Here is a 20,011-nt window from a genome sequence, read left to right as displayed (position 1 = left end):
ACCTAGATATCTGCTTTTTCTAAATTTATTCTTCTTAAGCCCTTTGTCTCAGTAATGGGTTCATGAATGCTTTATATTTGCTGTTGGATCTCCTTCCTCTGGTTGGCTGTAAGGGCAAGTCTCTATGTTAAGGACTGAGGTTGCCTTCTCTGCTTTCCTTCCTGATGGGTTGTAATTACACCCTAGGTTAAAAGGATCATGGAATCTGATCATTTGTCCCAATATTTCGGCACAATCAACGGGTGCCATTAGCTACAGGTTAGTTTTTGGTGCGCTACAGGTATATTTTGGGGAGGCCATTCCCGCTGTGCTCTCTATTGGGTGACACTTGACATTTGTATTTCATTCCAGGCAGTGCTTGCTTCAGTAAACTAGAAGTTGTTCAAGCATGGATGGATGGTTGGCAGCCAGTGCCCCAGAGAGGGTGCAGGCAATGAGGAGGCTTGGGGAGCTGATTTTTATTAAATCACTCCAGTTGTTCAGCGAGGTGAGACAGTTGTTGCACGAGAGTGTCATTTTTGGTTGTTCAGCCCATTTTGCTTACTGGCTTGTCAGGCTGCTGTTTGGGGTATAAATCCATTACTGCCTGACCAAGGATGTTGATTTACATGCAGCAGTGGATTAAACTGGGATGGCCGAAGGGGAAGTTACCTGGCTGGGCTGCTGCTACCTCTGTCCAGCTGAACAGTGATGCCTGAATAAGCCACGCAGTGACCCCTGAGCCAGCACAACTTCTGCCTGTTAGCAATAAAACAAAATAGATGCCATAGACTTCTCACAGGTCTGGTTAGCAGGACCAACAATTCTGACAGAGCCAGGTATATGGGAATATCAAAGAAAGCAAGCAAGAAGTGAATAGTATTACAAATTTTCAGCAAGTAAACAAATGTATGCACTTGCCATATTTTCTCCTGCAAACATTCAAGCAGTGTTAATGAGTTGAATATAAAATAGCAATTATTGATAACTCTGAAAGGTTTTAATTGGCTAAATAAATGATGTTAAATATTAATCTGGGGTCCAGTAGCTTAAGAGAAAGAAAGAAGAAAAGAGTTTTTATTTACCACTTTGATTATAATGTTAGGTATCTTCTAAATCAGAGAGGCTAACATCAGGATGAGGCTTGCCTGTGCAAGAGCTGCAGAAAACTATTGCCAGGGGTTACATGATTAAAGAAGCATTTTTCAGTTCTGAGTCAATGTGAGGTATTTTTGTAACATTAGCATCTGTAGCATGTTGGGTGTGCAAGGAATTTATGAGCAGCCCTTACTGACTGTGCCTGTCCTACCGCTCCCTGATCGCATAGCCAGCAACCCTCTCGGTTAACTCTGAATGATAGGGTTTTTGGCTTTTGAACTACTTGCATATCTCCGAGTGCTTTTAAGAAAGCCTGTTTTATAGTTTACCATGATTACATCTTTGGACAAATGCATTGTGGGCATGGAGCTATCATCTGTGAGATCAAGTTTACTGCTTCCCTATAGGGTGTAAACATGCAGCTTGGTGAAGAGTTTCAACCTTTCAAGCCCTCCAACAGATATAAATTGCCAAGTATGCTTCCATGTTGCTATGATGTTGACTGAAATTTGACCCCGGTGTTTGCTGAAATGACGCTCAAAACCTGAGTGAGAAGGCTAAGTAGTACTGTCAAATTCCCAAAATGTCTGTCACAGAAAGACTTTCACTGCATATCTGTGGATTGATCTCTAAATGCTTAAAGTAATCCTCCTTTCTTCTTCATTATTATGGTATTATCTAAAGCTTGGTTTTTAATGGAGATAAAGAAATTAAGTTGTTCTTGCCTTTTTTTTCTTTGCCAACTAGCCTCGCTGTTCATGAATGTCTTTCTCCCCCTTACTTGTCATAGGAAGAATCCAGTCAGATGATGTTCCTTAAGTATGAACCAGACTTTCAGTAGTGTTGCTTCAATTTCTGTTCAAGATCATTCTAGCTACATGATTATTTTCACAGCTGTCTGAATAAGAAAAATACTGTAATTGGCAGGGTTTACAAGTTCAAAACTCAGTAAGCTGATGTGAAACTCTTCCACCCACAGAAGCTGAATTTATTGCTGTAGGAGTTCTAACTCCTAAAAGACCTGGGTTTCCAGTTATTTCACTTTTATGTGCAGTATTCAAAGTAGAGCATCTCTGCAACAACCAAGATAGAGGGAAACTGTTGCTTCTTGGACGAGTGTTTGACTTCCAAGTGGATTGATGTGGAAGGCTGCTGTTTACCTAGCTCATTACAAAATACATAAGCCGCAACCACTTTTACTTGAGCTCTTATGTAAAAATCTAGGACTTCATTTCCCGAATGCTGTTACTAGTTCTAGTTTTGTTTATTTTGGCTTTAGGTCACATTATTTAATTAGCATTTATTAGAGATGATTCTTATGTTGCAGAAAAACAATATTAAATTGTAATAAGCCTGAGTCTTTAAAGTTTCCCTACTTCAATCATAACTTTAAATTCATTTTGCTATTTTAAGGCAATGTTAGTGCTTGTCTCTAAGGGTTATGGGAAGCTCAAATATTTATTTGATTTCTTTTTTTCTTGATTTCAGGGCTTTTTCCGCAGGAGTATCCAGAAGAACATGGTTTACACATGTCATAGAGATAAAAACTGTGTTATCAATAAAGTTACTCGAAATCGCTGCCAGTACTGCAGACTACAGAAGTGCTTTGAAGTGGGAATGTCCAAAGAATGTAAGTTGTCTTCAGAAACAGTTTATTGTTTGTCATATCTTATGTATATGTGCCAGTCCCAAGGGAAGAAAATATTATGGGATTATGTAATTGAAGCCACTATCTGCATTTGTATGCACAAAAGGAATTTGACTTTTGCATGCAACTTCAGACCTGTTCTTTACTGACTTCTGAGTCCCTAACTTTGCAGCCTAAATGCCATCACATGACAATTTCTAGCATAACATGATGCATGTGCACCCTGGCCAGCTTGGGTGGAGGCGAGAATTTGTAAGTAGGTACTTTTGCCAGGTTTTTTCTAGTTTTTTTTTTATTATTATTATTTATAATTATTCTAAGTGGATGTTTATTAACCTGCCCAAATTTAAAAAACACACAGCCACAACTACCTGCTTTAAGACTGGCTTATCACCAGATGCTTTCCCTTATGAAATCTTGGGCAGAGCGTAAGGGGAGAGCACCAGCTTGTTAAGCCCTTCTAATGTTTCCATCCCTTTTCTGTGAACGCCTATGTGCTGCTTTGCTGCCTGGCGAGCCCCGGTGTCGATGCCGGCTGTTGTTTCCCCAGCAGTTCCCATTGTCCCTCATGCTGTGGGCAGCAGCCATCCTTCGGCCTCACGCCTGTATAGGTGCGTGGGCAGCCATGCAGGAACCAGCCCAGACCGCACTGGCAACGGGTGGTGAGAGGGAGGAGAGAGGTTTCCATGTTAGTGGCCGGATCACAAATTTGACAAGGCAACTCAAAATACCAGTTTATGGCATTTTAAAAAGCTGATGGAACGGCATTAAGTCTTCTGTTCTGACTAGTTGAAGCCTCTCTAAAAGGCGAAATTCTCTCCTAAACCTACATAGTAAATCTGACCATATGCAAAGTATTGGTAAATGTACAAATCAGGGAAAAGAATGAATTTTTTTCTCTACCTTCTTTTCTAGAAGTCTTTGCATTGCCCTTGAAATTAACTCTTCAAAAAATATTTAGATAGAAATTTGTGATTTTTCTTTTTTCTTGTTAACTGATATCCCTTTCAAGCATGAAAACTTAGCAGAAAGAAGCCTTTCTCAAATCTCCAGTGGGAACTCTTTTAGAAGAGTTACTTTATTTTGTTTGGCTTGATAACAGTAAAAAACAATTCTTTCATGTAATGATATATTTGATTGTTGTGGGATTTTTCCTTTATCAGTGACCTTCCTGATTTCAGTAGGTCAATTCCAATAATAAACATCACAGAAATTTGCAGTGTGTACATGAGAAGCAAAAAATTACCCAGCACCACTTTCTGACTTAATTCACCCACAGAACTTCTTTAAGAAGGATTAAGACCGGAGAAAGAATTCTAACACTGATGAGACAGTGATGACAAGAACGTATTTAAGTCACAGCTCAGTCATAAGCATTTCTCTTTCCAAAATTGCATGAAATTTCCTAGTAGTTCACTTTTCTGTACTTGGGCAGGAGCAGAACAGGTTCTGAAGTCACACCAGTCTGTACCAGTTGCATCTTTTTTTCTCTCTCCCATGCTGTGCTTCTTCCCCTCTCAGAGGAAAAGTGTCAAGGGGAAAGAGAAAGAGCTAGATATCTTTAGGACCAATTTGCAGAGTTTCCAACCCCTTCTCATGGAAATCAGAAATTGTGGTTAATGAAACGGGCATGACATCCAGGATTTTACCACTGTCGTGAAATAATAATCCTCTTAAATGCTGTAATATTGTATTTCCAAAACCCACTCCAATGCCAGCAGTATTGCTAACATGTTAACCAAAGTTAGTTAGGATAAAGTATAAAAATTTACCACTTTTTAGGTCATGTATTTTTCCCTTTCCTCTCATAAGATAGCTGGACCTTGGCCAGAATTGCCCCATGCAAGAATTAAGCTCTGCCTGTTTCTTAGGGTGAATAGAGAGAGTGAAACTGCCCTTTGGCGGTTGCCTTTATCTCAAACTGCTCAAGGCACCAAAAGGGGGATAGTCGGAGAGGGAGCAGAGAAGATACTAGGGAGAAGTGAAGGATGTCTTCTGGCTGCAATTCTGTAGAAAGTTTTTGCAGTGGAACAGAGACAATATTTTAAATGTCATCAGTTTGAATGTGGAGTGTCTTGTTTTCTCGGCTTAAAAACTAAGGCTGAGATGGTTCTGTGTTATCTCTTCATAAACAGGAACTTTTCAACTCTAAAAAGCTTGAAAAGGTTTCTCTTCTAATCTGGCTGTCTTACATACATGTCTCCAGGTTTCAAGTGTAGTTCTTCAGAAGGGCATGTAAACTAAGGAACATTTGTTAGTCGGCTTTTTAGGAGACAGAAGGTGTTTCTCTAAATAGATACCTTATCCACACTTTGTTTTTCTGTCTGCTCACAACTCTATTACCCTTTTCTGTCCCTTCATATTACAAGGTACCAGAAGTCTAACAGGAAAACAAGCCTACAGTGGCCAAACCAGTCCCAACTGGGAAGTTAATCATGATGGACAATGGCAAATAGGAACCCCAATGTCTGTTCCTAAGAGCTAAGGAGGAGTAAATACAGGATTTCAGTATCCAGAATAATCTGTGCTTAAATTCTAGTCATGTTTTTTTGTTCTGCCTTTAAAGGGCATACATACTTAGATATGCAGCTCCTTTTGAGTTTAATGAGAGTTACACATAAACTATCCAAGATGAGAAATGACTGCCTAACCAATGCAATAAGTAAGGCTTTAAAGATGGAGATACAGCGTGTTGTGAGAGATGAAGAGACACTCAGCATTTCTTGTACGCTTTTATCTTGTCATAGCGAGTGAAGTGAGATGATGAAGGCATGCACCAAATTTGCATTTCTTTGTGGGCTGTTTTGCTCGTTGAGGTATCTCCTGCCCTATTGTAGTCCCCAGATCTGATAGAGAGGTCAGTAACAAGGCTGCCTCCAGGGCAGCAATGGAGCTGTTTGTATTGTGATAGTATCTACAGGACCCAGATGAAACGGGATCCCACGGGCACAGGAACTGGCTCTCGTTCTATAGCTGCTCTTGCAAAAAGTTTGTGCTCTAAATAGACAAGACAAGGGATGTGAGGGGAATGGAGCTGGCCTGGCAATGACTGCCTTATCTGACAACAGGGCGAAAACAGAGCTTCAAATAAAGCCTTACTGTCTGATCCCTCAGCAATCTTGCCTCAAACTCCTGAGCTTGCGTCCCCACAAGGTGAGCTGCAGCTTGTACTGTAGCACCCCAGAGCCAACCCCTCTGTAGCACCGCGCGCTGGATTTGGGGGTGCTTGTGCAACTGGCCCGAGCAGGTGCATACGTGGGTGCACGGAAACTAATGCAGGAGTTGTAGGTGCAGCTGAGGCGCTGATCCCCCCTTCTGTAACATTTCTCTCCCATCTCCCCCCACTCCAGCCTCTTAATTTTTTTTATGAACCTGTAGGGACAAATTATGATCACACAGCACTTTGGATTGTTTGTTCTGGTGCCATTGAAGTGGGATGGTTACTAGGGCTGCGAGTGTCTCGTTAGGAAACTCACCTTTGCCCTTCTGATACGCTATCCCTGGGCTGCTGTTGAAGCCTCATCCCTGGCCAGCCCTGGTGCAGGGAAGATGTGCACTGTGTCTGTACGTGTGGACCTCGCGTCTCTGGAGCTCACACAGGGTTGCGTGTGCAATGGTGGTGCCTGGCATGATCAAGGGAACAGGCAGGAATTGGGGCAAAACTCTGAAACACAGTGGGCGCTTTCAAGCAGGATGCTGGAACATACACTTTATAGGATGAAACCTACCCTGAAATAAAACCTAAACACTGGATTTGCTGCAGGGTACAAGGGGGGAAAAAATGGAGCTTCCTTTGGCCACAACTGCTCAGCCTAGCCTGGCAGATCGCTCGCTTCCATCTGCTTTTGTAAAACCCACAGACCACAAGGGCTATAGCTGTGCTTGGCAGTCTGTCGGGTGCATTTCCAGGTGCGCACCTAGTCCTGGCACCACTGTGTGATGCAGCAAAGCCCTCTCTACTGCCATGAACTTCATCTGCAGTGAGCCCTGGCAGAGCAAAATTATGCTTATAAAGGCACAGAATTATTGTTGCAGATTGCTTTAGTGCACTGAAGCAATGTTCAGATTGGTAAATCTGCTTACAATTAACCTCCCTGGAGGAGGGCAGGAGGGAATGCAGGGGACTTACCATGGAGGGGAGAACTTTTTGTGTTCTGTATTTCTTATATACCTGCACAGAAATGTCTGTTACTTTTTGTCACAGACATCAGTCTTATAATATTTAAATGTTCATGCTGCTTAGAACATAGGATTAAATTCTGCTACTGAACAATAGGATGAATACTTATTTTATTTCTGGTTTAAATTGGCAACTAGGAAACATCTATCTAAAGAATGGTTATGTTTGTGTATTTATATTATATTGCAATTTTATGTTCTTTCGGTCGTCTTATTGAAGTGAGAGTCCATCTCCCATGAGTCGTTAACTAGAGGGCTAACTTCCATAGCTGCATTTGGGAAGGTTCCTCTGGATCCGCTAACAGTGTGTTTTTTAAAGTGAGTTAGTTATAACCCATGAAATCTTTGTTTGGATGCTTTTACTCAGAGTTTTAAGTATGTTTAATTCTTTCCAGCTGGTGGTAAGTACTGGATTTAAGAATTGTTTCTGCTTTACTATGGGCTAGATTTTAAACTAGATGCCTAAATACCACATAGTTGCTAGGGGCTTGGTCAAAAATTCCGAAGTAGGTACCTTGTCTGCTGACTCTGGTTCCTTGAGGGACTTCATCTAAATATTGGAGTGGAAATTGCAAAACCATAAATTCTGCTTTGGGACTGATTCCTCTCACTAAAAGTTACAAGATGATTCGACTAGTTTTCCTATATTGATAAGTGAAAATGATGACCCTTCTTACAGGAGCTGGGAGAGCTTGTGTTCTGAAGGTGAAAAATTCCAACTGAATGTGAGAATTCCAATGAAATTAAGAATTTGAGTGTACAGATAGCAGGGAAACAGCAATCAAGATTCACAGATCACGATTTTTAGTCTTATTCATTAAGGTTGTCTTTTCCAGTTTCTGATTAGATAGGAAGGAGTGTATTTATTTTCTCAGCCTGAGAAATTGGGAACTTTTAAAAGTTAAGGCCAAACACTGATTGGAAGATATCTTAAGACAAGAGCAAAGTCAACAGAAGGGGTCTGCCTGCTACAAAAAACACAGTGGTCTAGGGTCAGTCTGTCCTTTGCCAGAGATAATGCACACTTTGTTATGCTGGGTGGCTGAAAATGATTTATATACAATTAAAATACTGTTGTAAAGAACTGAGTTCTACTTCTTGCACAGTGTTCCCCATGGTTAAATAAACATCTTCTGCTTTTGCAGTGGCTTGGTGTCTTCAAAGAAGCAGATTTTGTTTCAGCTTTTGAGATCTGCCTCTTCTGTGTTTTAGCCTTTCCTCCTGGTTTTGCACAGCTTTCACTTGCCAGCTTTAATGTTTAAAGGAGCAACTTAGATTGAATGTTATTATTCATAATTTATTCTATGTTCTGTGAAGATGGTTATGTAATAGCAGTAATTGCATCAACTCACCTAATGAGCTTTCCCTCCAGTGCCATGTACAGCAGATTAATAGCCCATGAATTCATTTGCAGCTCGTTGTGTTTCACAAAAGTATTTCAGGCAGCAATTAATAAACTGCTAAAGAAAATAACATAAAAAATGATTTTTTTAATTATGTTAACTCTCCAGCTGAACAATTTATTGGCACCTTTCATGATGTGGCTAAGTAAATCCTCTCCTCATTCCTCAAGCACAGTGTGATTTGTGAACCTTGCTCAAGTCATGATGATTTGGTAATTAGTCTGATCTTAAATCCTAAAATGCTGGGGAGAGGCATGAACCGAGTCCTGAGGTTCTGTTCTTCTTCTGTCCACGGCCTTTCAGGTGTGAAGTGATAAATAATTTTAACTTCAAACCAGAACATGCTGGTGCTGCAGCGCTTAGGGTTTTTTCTTGAGTAGAAAGCCCACAGTTTTGGAAGCTGGGGGCTGGCGGAGGGCCAGAGGGTGCTGCTGCACCTTGGCAAAATAAACGGGTGCTCGTGCGCCAGCTGGCCAGGAGGTGCTGGGAAGTAAGAGATGAAGGGGTAGGGAAACTCCTGTTTGTATTTCCTAGTGTAAGGAGGAGCGAGGCGATCGAATGCGGTGGGTGCAGAGTGGGGGAGAGCTGGGAGCAGAGTGGCAGTGGGAATGGCAGAGGCCTCTGGGAAACGGGGAGATGCTGCCGCATATGGCTGACCTTGCCTGGATGCTCTGGAATTGCTTTTCCATCTTTTTTTTTTAACTAAATGCTTTTAATAGGTTTTTAATGTTTTGCATCATTTCTTGTTCAAATGAAAGTTGTCTTTTCTGTTTTCTCCTTTAATACAAAAGAAGCACTAGGATTTGTCTTGTCTTTAATGATTTTAAAAATATGTATTTTACATCTTTTCCCCTCATTTGGGGCTCGTGAGGACTGAGTAGGCATAAAGGGAATTCCTTCAATAAGCTCATACAGAGATTGATTACATGTCCTCAGCTGGAAGTTGCATTAAGATGTATTCGCTGAGGTATAGCTTGTGTGGTGAACTTGCCGGTGCTCTCTGCTCTCTCTATGATAGCATGGGCACATGGAAGTCACCCGACGGCTGGTGCTCTCCACAGCCTTCATCTGCATCCGTCAGTTCTAATCCATGACTATGAGTGTGTGTCTGTCTTACGTTTTGTTTAACAAGGTGTTCTAATAAAACTGTGACGCTTCTGAAGTTATTACGCTAACCAGTTTTCACTGCAGTATCTACTGTGAGTCAAAAACAGATGCAGTTTAAGAAAATAAAAAGTAGCAATAAGATATTATGAAGTTCTGGACTTTCTGAATGCCTTTTGATCCTGTCCTGTGGAATGAATTCAGTTGAGTGATACAGGGTTCTTGTATGAATAACTTTTCTTCTGATATAGATGAAACTCGGAGATAACTAGCGCCAGTGAAGAGTTTAAAGTGCATACAGCCTCACTTCTGCAGAGCAGCACAGGCTTAAATCTGCAGTACACTCAAGTGAAGTATGTGTTACTATTCAGTGGATTTATTGAAGTCCTGTGACTTGATTGAACCTTTTCTTATTTTAAAGGGAGCACATTTGATCTGAGTCCGCAGACTGGCTGTTGATATTAGCAGTTAAGGTTTCCGTTGTTGCCTGGCCACATGCTGCCTACTCTGGAAGTCCAGATCCTTTTTGAGGACAGTTAGAAAGGGACACTTCAACAGATGGAGTTTCAAATTTTTCCATGTCATACTCTTCTAGGTTTGGGGTTTTTTTGGAGGTACTGTTTCATGTGCTTTTTTCAGTCAGTTTCCCACCAAAAGGTATTTGGTGTGGATGTCTCTTACAAAGCAGCTCCTTTATGTGGATCTGCTCATTTCTATGGCTCTTTCTGTTATTTCTCATTCTGTCCCTTGGTTGGGGAAGGGCATTTCTTTTTTTAGCATTGCTCTGGTTCGTGTTTATGAAGAAACTGCCTCTATGCATTCCTGTTGTCCTTAGAGGTAGCCTTACTTCTGTTGGAGCATAGTATCCCTGCTGCTTTCACAGCCGGAAAACCGCTGGCTTGTCCTTTGTGCCTGGTGCTGCGCCAGGCGCCACTGCTGCAAGAGCAGATGGGAGATCTGGAGGGGGCCTGTCCTGGCCCACTCCGTGTGCTCGGCCGGCAGCGTGGGGTTGAGGCCACGCTTGCTTGGTCATGCAGACATAACTGCTTAGACCCCAATCCCATGACCTCGAAAGCTTTGTTTCAGTGCTCCTATTCTTTCTTTATACACTCAGTTCACTGCTTCGTATTCCTGACTCGGATCATTTTCTTGTTCAGGGGCATGTGGCATCTTTTATGCATCTCTTTCTCCTAATTGCCATTGTGCCAGGCAGTGGTACTTTCTGCTGGGGCTCTGTGGTTTCTCTGCTGACTATTATTGTGCTTTTTTTTTCCCCCCCCCCTTTGCACTTTTTTTTTTGGGGGGGGGGGGAGATAAAGAATTTGAAGGATGGAGAAATGTAGATGAGATAAATATCAGTCTGGGAACAACCCAAGATCCTGTATTCTAGGCCTTGAAGCTAAACACAGCTTATTTGGTTGTCAGGCCAACCTGAAAATGTTATCTAGAGTAGCTAAGACTCATGAGAAACGCAGTAAATTGTTCCCAAGAGTTCTGGGAAGTCTGAACTGTAGCACTGCAAAAGTGCCTGAAGGACTGACTATCAGAGATGTGTATTTGGTCCTTCCACTTTCAAGAAACATATGTGAGCATGCATGCATCTTCCTGACAAGTTCTGTCTGCAGACATAATTATTTCTTTGTTTTCCTGGTAATTGATTTGCTGGGGATGGTCTTGTGTAGGATAGGTCTCTGCGGAATGCGAAGAAACTCTCCACAGAGAAAACCAGTGTGGGGTTTGTAACTCCTGCGCTGATGGCATGGAAGATAAAAAGCAGCCTCTCAGAAACCAGTAGTCTCTCAAAAACTGTTTAAGAGGGTCTGTACATAAGTAGAAGAGGCCATGGATTTCCCTCTGCTGCTGTCAGGCCCTGGTGACTGACTTTCATGCACTGCATGAATTGTTGTGGCAGAGGGAGTTTTCCATTGCTGTGCCTGTGATAAGCCAGCTGACACATTGCAGCTCCTCCTGCTGGGATGCTAGCCTTAGGACTGAGCTCTAAAAATAACCTCAATTTGTTTGTAGTTTGACTCGGTATCACATGCTCGATTTAAAATACATTGGAACAGTTAATCTCCAGTTCTTTAGCTTTCACGTGGAAAGTGTGCAGAATTTTTTGAAGTTGAACAGCATATAAACAGTAGAAATAACTCTCCTTCTATCCTAACTAAAATAACATTTTTCTGCTAATACTAGCACAAGTAATAATAAAGATCATAAGACATTGTGATTATTAATTTCCCTTAGCCTAGCCAGAATTAACTGAAACAGCTTTGCCTCATCTCACTTTATTCCAGTACTTGTTTGCATATTTATGAAAACCCTCAATTTTTAATTCTAGATCTTACGAAAAGTTTGTCAATCATGCAAAGAAAGTTCTGAAACTGACTTTAGAAAGTTGTAGCTTAAAGTGCTGCAGGCAGTGCCTAAGGCTGATAGGCATTTAATTGTCTGTGAGATTGTTTCTTAGTGTCATAAATCCATAACTAGTTGCTTATTGCTGATATAAATGGATTTGGTAAATAAATGCAAGAAAATTCCCTGAGTTTTCAAGACATTTACCTAAATTTCAGAGTTAAAGCTGAATGGAATTCTTCCTTTCCCCTGGCAAAAAGTGCAACAGAAAGCAAACATGCTTTTAGTTGGATTATAAGCTTGGTTAGTCATCTGACAGACAGTTTTAATGGAGTCAGAAAGACATGCTAGGAAAACATGCTGACCTACTTTTTTTCCTTCTTTCTTTCTCTCTCTGTCTTTTTTTTTTTTTTTTTTAACTTTTAAGCAAGTGCAATGTTCATTTAAAAACTCCTCAGAAAATTAGATTTTGCTGACGGAGCTCATTCTGTGATTAGTTTATTTATGCTCCTGCTTGGGGTATGATAAGTGCTTTTGGTAACTGAATTTCCTCAGGTTGTTTTTGTTTCTCCTAGGAAATTGGGTTACACTTCAGAAATCCATGTTCTTTCCCCTTTCCAGGATGAAGCCATCACCTTCAAGTTAACGAATGAATTAAGTCGAATTGTCTAACAGAAGACTTAACAAACTGCTTAAAATGACAGACTAACAAAGTGTGTTAGTCTCATGGGGGGAGGATTACTAGCACATAGTGTCATGCATTTTGCATTTGGGTTTTTTTTTTTTAACCATCTTAAGTAGACTGATACTCTACCTTCATTTTTTTTCTTGGAGTCAAAATTTAGTGTATTTAAATCTGGAGACTCTTACCATAAAACTTGAGAGTCTGAAAAGACAGCATTAAAGTAAATGGGGGAACTTAGAAATGAGATTAATTAGAACATTAAGAGTAGAAATACTAGATGGAATAATTGGAAGATAAGGAAAAGCTTTTTAAACATGCTGGAGGCATCTTTTTTTAATGATAGGCATGTGTAGAATTCATTGGGTGGTTCAGGGATGCCACATTACTGCGTCTCTGGCACAGAGATGTGCTTTATTCGCTTGGCAGCAACAGATAGTTTTGGTGAAGAGATTACAGTGCAGCTGAAAGAGAGAGGGATCATAGTTTCTTGACTCACTGGTGAATCCACAGACCCTGTTTTCACCTGTCTCCTCCTATTTCCATCATTAGCAAATTTTTCCACTATATTCCACAGTTATGTTGAATCTCCAATCAAAGAGCAGAATGGGAGCCTTCATTCAGTCTTGTTACAGTTAACGCTGCTACAAATCCATAGTTCTTCTCTATCCTGAATAAAGTTTGTTTCTTTATTTTTTTTGTCGTATTTTAATTCTAATTAGCTGATTAGAGCTTTTACTGTATTTGCACATGTGTTATGGAAATTGTAATATGATTGTGGAAAAATGAAAAGTCTGGAATTCAGGAGTTTATGGGAGCAACATCTGGTTTTAAAGAATCCACAAGTGACATGCTCTTGCAAAGCATAGTGCTTACTTTTCAAAGTTGTGTACTTTGAGAGAATGTCCTAGTGACACAGTAAGGATTGAAATTTATTTTTGATTGTTTTAAATACTAAGTATAAAATGTATATTTTGTCTAAAGCATGAAAGTTTATATATCAAAAAGACTTCAAGTTGGCATTGCACAGATTTTAGCCTTTTCATAACCTGAGGGGCATCAGCAGAGGAAGCCTAGGAAGGCACGTGGGCAGGAAAGGAGCATCCTTAGGTGATGAGTGGCTCCACCTTGCACGCACAGCATCCACACTGCACCATCACTGCATGAGCTGCTCCTACTTACAAGCTTATGGAGGGAGCAGCTTCTTCCCTTTTTGTTTGCCATAGCGTTTCTCTCAGGTGATCAATAATACTGTTTGTCTTGATTCTAGTAGTGAGACGAAGGGGAAATGCATCTCAGAAAGTGTCAACTATTTCTGAAATTTCATCAAGGATTTTTTTTGCAGTAGGAGAACAGTTGATACTGGAAGATGGAGTATTAGAGAGCAGTGAAGTTTGAACTGCTCTCTGAAGATGCTGATCTGCCTCTGTTGGGCAGAGAGCGAGCTGGGGTGCTCATGTTTCAAATTGAGGTGTCTCAATAAGCCCAAAATCTAAAAGTGGGTGCAGGAAATGCAGAGGTCAATGAGTGTTTGGTCCATGTTGTACCATGCTGCACCATCTTGTTATCCCCTTGAGGAGCTCAAGCGGCAGATCAAACCTGTGTGGCCCAGATCCCTGCTGCAAGGGACTTGTTAGTCCATAAAAGCTTTTCTACAGCCTCTGTGGTACCCCATCCTTCTCCAATAAATATTATTGCTTTGCCCCTTTCTGTAATTTGGAAGAGAAGCTCAAAACAGTGTAAATACTTCTATACTTCTTTTTTCTCTCTCTCCCTTTTTTCTTCTTCCATTGATCCCTCTTCAGGTGAAAACTGCTACTAAATCAGAGCATTCAGAGAATTATTTTGAATTGAAAAGAAGTGCAAGTGGGGGGAAAAAAAAGGCACAGAACTAATAAAGGAAAAAAAAAGTAGGTTCAACCCACTCTTATAAAAAAGTGAAAAGTACACAGGGAAAGGAGAATAAGAAGAAATATTTTGTTTCTTAGAATTCTGCAGAGGGATTAAATCATGCTTGTCCTAAAGAGAGTCAAAATCTTGGCAACTTTTCTTGCCCTTTTCTAGGTCACTTATAGCGATTTCAGATGTTTATTAGAAACATTTTTCCTACTAGAATTTATGCATGGTGAGGCATGAGCATGTACAAAGCCATGCAGATACATTAACTGCCTCCCACAGGGTATGCAGTACTAAACCCTAGGAGTTTGGGGGTCTTTTTTTCTTGCCTAGGGGAGGAGGTGGGGAGAAAACCCAGTGGTTAATGGCCTTGCAGTAAAGGAGGAGGAACAGTTTAAAAATATTCCCAAGAAACCAGTATGCAGGAAGAATGGTGCAATTAAGAGGAATCATTAGATATCCTGCTCTTAACAGTTTATTATTTTAAGGAGTATTTAATCTAATGTTGCCTGATGAGTTAGAAAAGGGGGGAAGTCAGGCCTCTTTTCTCTACTTCTAGGTTTTCCCTTCATTGAACACTTACTCTGGGCAAGTTGTTTAACTTGAGCTGGTTGGAAGCGTTCCAGCACAACAAAGTTTTCGCTGAAAAAACAGCATTTAGTTGAATCCCAAAGCACATGCTTGTCGGCATCTTGGTTTGTTGGGATTTGCGGGATCGCGGGATGAGTTTTGAGGGAAGCCTGGAAGAGGGAGCCCTGTTGGTTCCTGCCCCCCGCCCCGGCTGCGCATCCCAGGCCCTGGCAGACCTGCCCGTAACATGTCTGCTGTCAGCCCGGGGCTTGCCAGAGACCTGCAGCTGCTCAGGGAAAGGAGTGTTCTTGGGCTCTTTCATGGACTGACTAAAGCTTTTTTTTTTTTTGGGGGGGGGGGAAATGGAAGGGGGGGATCCCAATTTGCAGCTAGTTCTACCCATCAGGGATGTAACCCAGGAAAACATCTTGAAGATCCTCTTATAAAAAAGTCTTCTGTAAATGCATCTTGCATCTGGCACTTGCCACGATCCTGGAAAAGATCATCCTAATTTGAAAGAGAAAATGGTTCTGTGCCTACGTGAGTTCAGGGCCCGGGCCCACACCTTTGAAGGCGATGAAAGTTGTGTCCTTGGCATCAGTGAGACAAGGAGGGAGCAGAAACTGCTAGTTATGCCAGTTTATGTTGTGTTGTGTATGGTCATTTGTAAGGTATGTTTTTATCAGCTGGTGACTTAGGGTGGACACCAGCCTCATTTAGTCAAGGGCTATGTATTGAGTTCAGAAAGCGGCCCTGAGGTGAGCGGTGGCTCCTCCTCACCCAGCCCTTGACTTTGGTTTCCGACATCATCCGATGTCCAAGTCCCTTTTTTTGTTTTCACAGAGGAGTCTGGGAAAACTAGGTCAGCTTATCCAAGTAGAAATTATGGTTTTATTGAGTTAACTCTGTGATGACCTGCTGCCTGTTTGCCTTATCAAAATAAACTCCCTTGTGTACAGTAAGTCTCGCACTGGAAGTTGCAGAGGCCTCAGTAATCGCTTTGATTTCAAATCGACGATAAAAAGGCTTTTTTTAGTGTCTTGCTGTTTCCTGGAAACAAGTGTCTGTCTGCTTTGCTCCTTCTATGATCAGTAAATCAGACTGGTCTTGTGTACTGTGAAAGCACTTAACGTAGAAAGGTTATGTGCTGGCATTACTGGGGATATTTTAAAAAAATCTTATGGAGAACTCAGGATTTGATGCTACTTGACCCTGTCTGGCAGAATTAAGTACTTTAAGCCAATCCTGTAGCTGCTGGCACGCTGCCTTTTTTTAATAATCTGGTCCACTAAGTCCCGGATAAGAAAGTGGCTTTTCTAAATGATAGAATAGTTGGAATATATTTTAAAGAACTTCTTTGGCATTGTACATGAAAGATAAAATATATCAAAATAGACAGTCTGATAGTTAGGTGCAGGCTTGTGGAGTGATTCGTGTCATGACATGACTCTTGAAAAAGCTGAGGTTTCTGCAGGTGTGTTAAGGGAGTTAAGTCCCATGTTACCATGATGCTTCTGCCACTACGTGAAACAGGAATACAGCTGTCCAGAGAATTTACATTAATACGTTAAAAAAACCTATTTTTGCTTGTAAATTATGGATGGAGCAGTAATTATTATACAAGACAGAAGCAACAGCCTGTCCTCTACGTAGTTTTTTTTTCTTTCAAAAGTCATGTTAAAGCCTGCTGTGATCCCAGGCTCACAGATCTTGGACACAGGCTGTGGCCTGGGCTGCTCCCTTTGGGCTCAGCGTTGGGCTGGGCCGTGCACGGATGGAAAAGGCTGTCCTACTCAAAGAAAACGCTTCTCAGAGGCAAAAAAAAATAAATGTTAAGTGTCTCAGCCTGCCTGTGTGGTGTTCCAGCCTGGGCAGTGGGATGCAAAGCTGGAAGTGAATAAACTTGTTTACCTGTATCAACTGCCAACATCACCACTGCTTTTACGGGAATCTAGTGACGTAACCTGCTCGGCACTCCTTGCGTGGTGCAGCCTGTGCGTGTGTTGTTCCCATTTACAGGGGAGCGTGCTGTGTGATTTGACTTAGCCTGCCAGAGAGAGTTGAGCCTGAAGCTGGAAATGAGAAGAGGTCCCCGACCTCAGGCCTTTCCTTTGTTTCTCCTTAAGTTACTATTTGTCGAGAAAGGACAATGTAACCTTAAAAAAGTAAAATCCCCCAAAATATATTTACGGATTGTTTATTCTGATTGCTCAGCTTTTGGGAAGGGAGAGGAAGTAAATAAAATGCTAAAATGCAGTCAAATGCAATTGCATAGTTTAGTGTGTTCTTCTACTGGTTGATAAAATCCTTCTTTTAGTATTATAGCAAAACCTTATTAATTAAAGCATTATTAATTGATTAAAAATTGAGACACAATTCTAGACAAAGCGCACCAGCAGGTGCTGATGCATGCCCGCCAGCTGTGTTGGACTGCACATACATGTAAGATGTATTTTTTTGGCTGACCTTCTGATACTTTTAGGCCCACCTGCTTAAGTAATACTGCACTTCCCGGCCCTTCCCAAGCTTCTGGGCTGCCCATCCTGGCAGGATCAGGTCACCCAGCAGCTGGGCTTCAGCCCACCTGGAGGGGAGCCCTGGACGCCATTGAGGGTGGCCTTTTCAGGGTGCTGCCTTCTCCTAGCTGTGGAGCCGCGGGGTCCTCCCTGAAGAGCAGCGTCCCTCCTGCTCCCAGCTCTCTGTGGCCAGCCCCAGCATGTTGAGAGCTGGAAATAACTTTGTAATCTTAAAAAAAAAAGGCTTGTTGTTACTTTTTGTCCTTAGGAAAGAATTTCTGTAAGTTCATAATGGCATGTCTTCAAAGTTATCTTCAGAAGGAATAGGTAAATAATAGCTGAGCTGTTTCTTTGCTTTTATTATCCCTGACTTGGTGGGAGGCCAGGGCTGCAAGCTGCATGGGTTGCAATACAGGCTGCGAATCAAGACTATAGCTCCCTTACTTAAAACGTTTCTGAAATGACTATTCCTCTGACTTCATGAGCTCAATTTGCGGTGGTACAAGGCGATGTATTCTGTGTGCTTGATGAAATACAGAGCGTGCACCAGCCTCTTCAGATGTGTTGTTAGCTGGCAGCTCTCTCGCAAGATGCACCTTTACACAATTGCATGAGACACCAGGAGGTACAAATGCGAAATTTAGCCTTGGGGGCAAAACAAAGAAATGAAACTTAGCTATGAACGTGGTGTTATCCATCTGCAGATACAGATATTAGATCTGATCTCCCACTACGCTACTGTAGTTTTACACTAATTGGACTCTGCTGAGATCTGTGGAGTTGCACCACTGCAGGACTAAAATAGTAATGGTGATAAGCTGGAGCTATCATTTTTAATTCTGATTAATAACATATGACTGAACTCTGGGAAAAGCCAAACCACATCCAGTGCATGCAACCAGTCTTAATAAAAGGGAGAAATGTAGGCAGTGCACTATCTTGGCATTGCTGCTCCTTCGAAGGAGCTGCTGCCCGGTGTGCTGGGACTGAGCCAGGTGTGAGCACAGCAAAGGGCTGCTCCCAGCTCGCCTCCTTTTTTCCTGGATGAAGTTGTGGCCTTTTCATTTGCTGTCCCATCAAGTCTGTTTATCGTATGTAATCAGAAAGCCAAGATTTGTCCTATTGCTGAGATTCATTCCTTATATTGAATCAATGTGTTTAACTTGAAAAGTTGTTCTGTTAAAGGTGTTTGTTAACACTGTTGTCGGGCAAAGTTGCAATTTGCCATGATAGGTAGCTTCCCGGTTAAGTAAAAAGCAAGTCATGTTCTTTGTGTGTGTATATTTTAGGACGAGAAATAAAATAGCTGCAGCACATCAAACTGTATGAAGTGCTACAGTCATGCCAGGTACTGGGCAGAAATAGAGTGCAGTATCTGGTTTTAGTTTACAGCTGTGTGCTTTTCTTGCCATCAGCAATCCTGGGTAATGTCCAACAAATTGAATTGATGACACTGGATAACCCCAAGTTCTCCCAATTGTGAGGCATCATACTACCATGACTGTCTCATAAAAGAAATTAATGTAATATTTGTAGATGAGTAGACTGATTTACCTTTTGGTGACCCTGGAGAGAAAGGTCAGATTCGGGATATTTTTACCTGTAATGGGTTATCCATAAAGAGTTAGTGTACCAGACTTCAAGATTGTAGCTCAAAAGGGCAGTTGCTTTGAGAAGGTGACTCGAAAGGGCACTTGAACAGCTGAAATCAGATGAGACAGATTTAATGGCCTCTTAGTGGCTTCTGACTGAAAGTTCAGAGTTTGAAATTTAGGAATTTTTCTTTACCCAGTCTGTGAAAAACAAGTGCACTATTTTTCTATATTATAGCTTAATAGAAAATTTACGTCAGGCAGGCTGATTATTTAGAAATGTGTTTCAGCTACTGTGGATGCAGTTAATGGCTTTAGCTGTAAGGACAAGAAGGAATAATCATTTGTTGTGTTCATGTTCTTGTATATGTTTAGGTAATGTGCTTAGACACTGCAATTCCATGTAAAGCTGTCTTGTTCCCCAGACCATTTTAATTTAAGCAGTTATACAGAATTATATTTAGTCTGCTAAAGAAGTGCCTAGTAAATCCATTGGGATTTTGGCAGCCAAAAAAAGTGCACAGTAAACACTGTAATATTTCATTCCCCTGATAATTTTAGTTTCATGGAGGTTCTAGATTGGCGCTTAGCAATGAGTTAACCTCAAAAGCCCGAAAAGTCTGAGAAACCTCCCAGAATAGAGTGATTCCAAAAGCTTCTTCAGATTTATCCGCTGACAAAGCATCAATCACAAGGCGATGCTCTGTCTCTGCAAAACCTGTTGCAGCTGGCCTGGCAGATCTTAGTAAAAACTGGGGTTTTTTACATTTAGAATAAGCAAATAACTAATTTCATACTGAATACTGTGAGAAAGATGGCAGAAGAGGAATGAGGATGGAGTGATAGTTGTGCAGATTTATTCAAAAGCGACACTAGATGCATGGGGATATTGTGGAAGCTGCCTATGAAGAAGCTCCATCTTGCAGATGGGAATTTCTGGCAACATTAAGTAACCCGAGGTGATGTTTATGGGAAATACAGATGGAAAC

At 41.4% G+C, this 20,011-nt stretch overlaps 1 protein-coding gene across 10 annotated transcripts in view; it reads left to right on the top strand.

Moving 5' to 3' along the window:
- The window catches only part of RARB (retinoic acid receptor beta), a 335,559-nt gene that overhangs the window by 286,157 nt on the left and 29,391 nt on the right, over nucleotides 1–20,011 (top strand). For all 10 annotated transcript variants that reach the window (XM_064506168.1, XM_064506170.1, XM_064506167.1 and 7 more), the window contains one exon: nucleotides 2,566–2,707. In XM_064506168.1, coding sequence (XP_064362238.1) covers nucleotides 2,566–2,707 — 142 coding nt within the window. The remainder of the gene's footprint in view (nucleotides 1–2,565; nucleotides 2,708–20,011) is intronic.

Source organism: Dromaius novaehollandiae, chromosome 2, assembly GCF_036370855.1.
Source record: "Dromaius novaehollandiae isolate bDroNov1 chromosome 2, bDroNov1.hap1, whole genome shotgun sequence".
NCBI lineage: Eukaryota > Metazoa > Chordata > Aves > Casuariiformes > Dromaiidae > Dromaius > Dromaius novaehollandiae.
The sequence above is the reverse complement of the archived record's forward strand: the minus strand, read 5'-3'. Positions and strand labels throughout refer to the sequence as shown.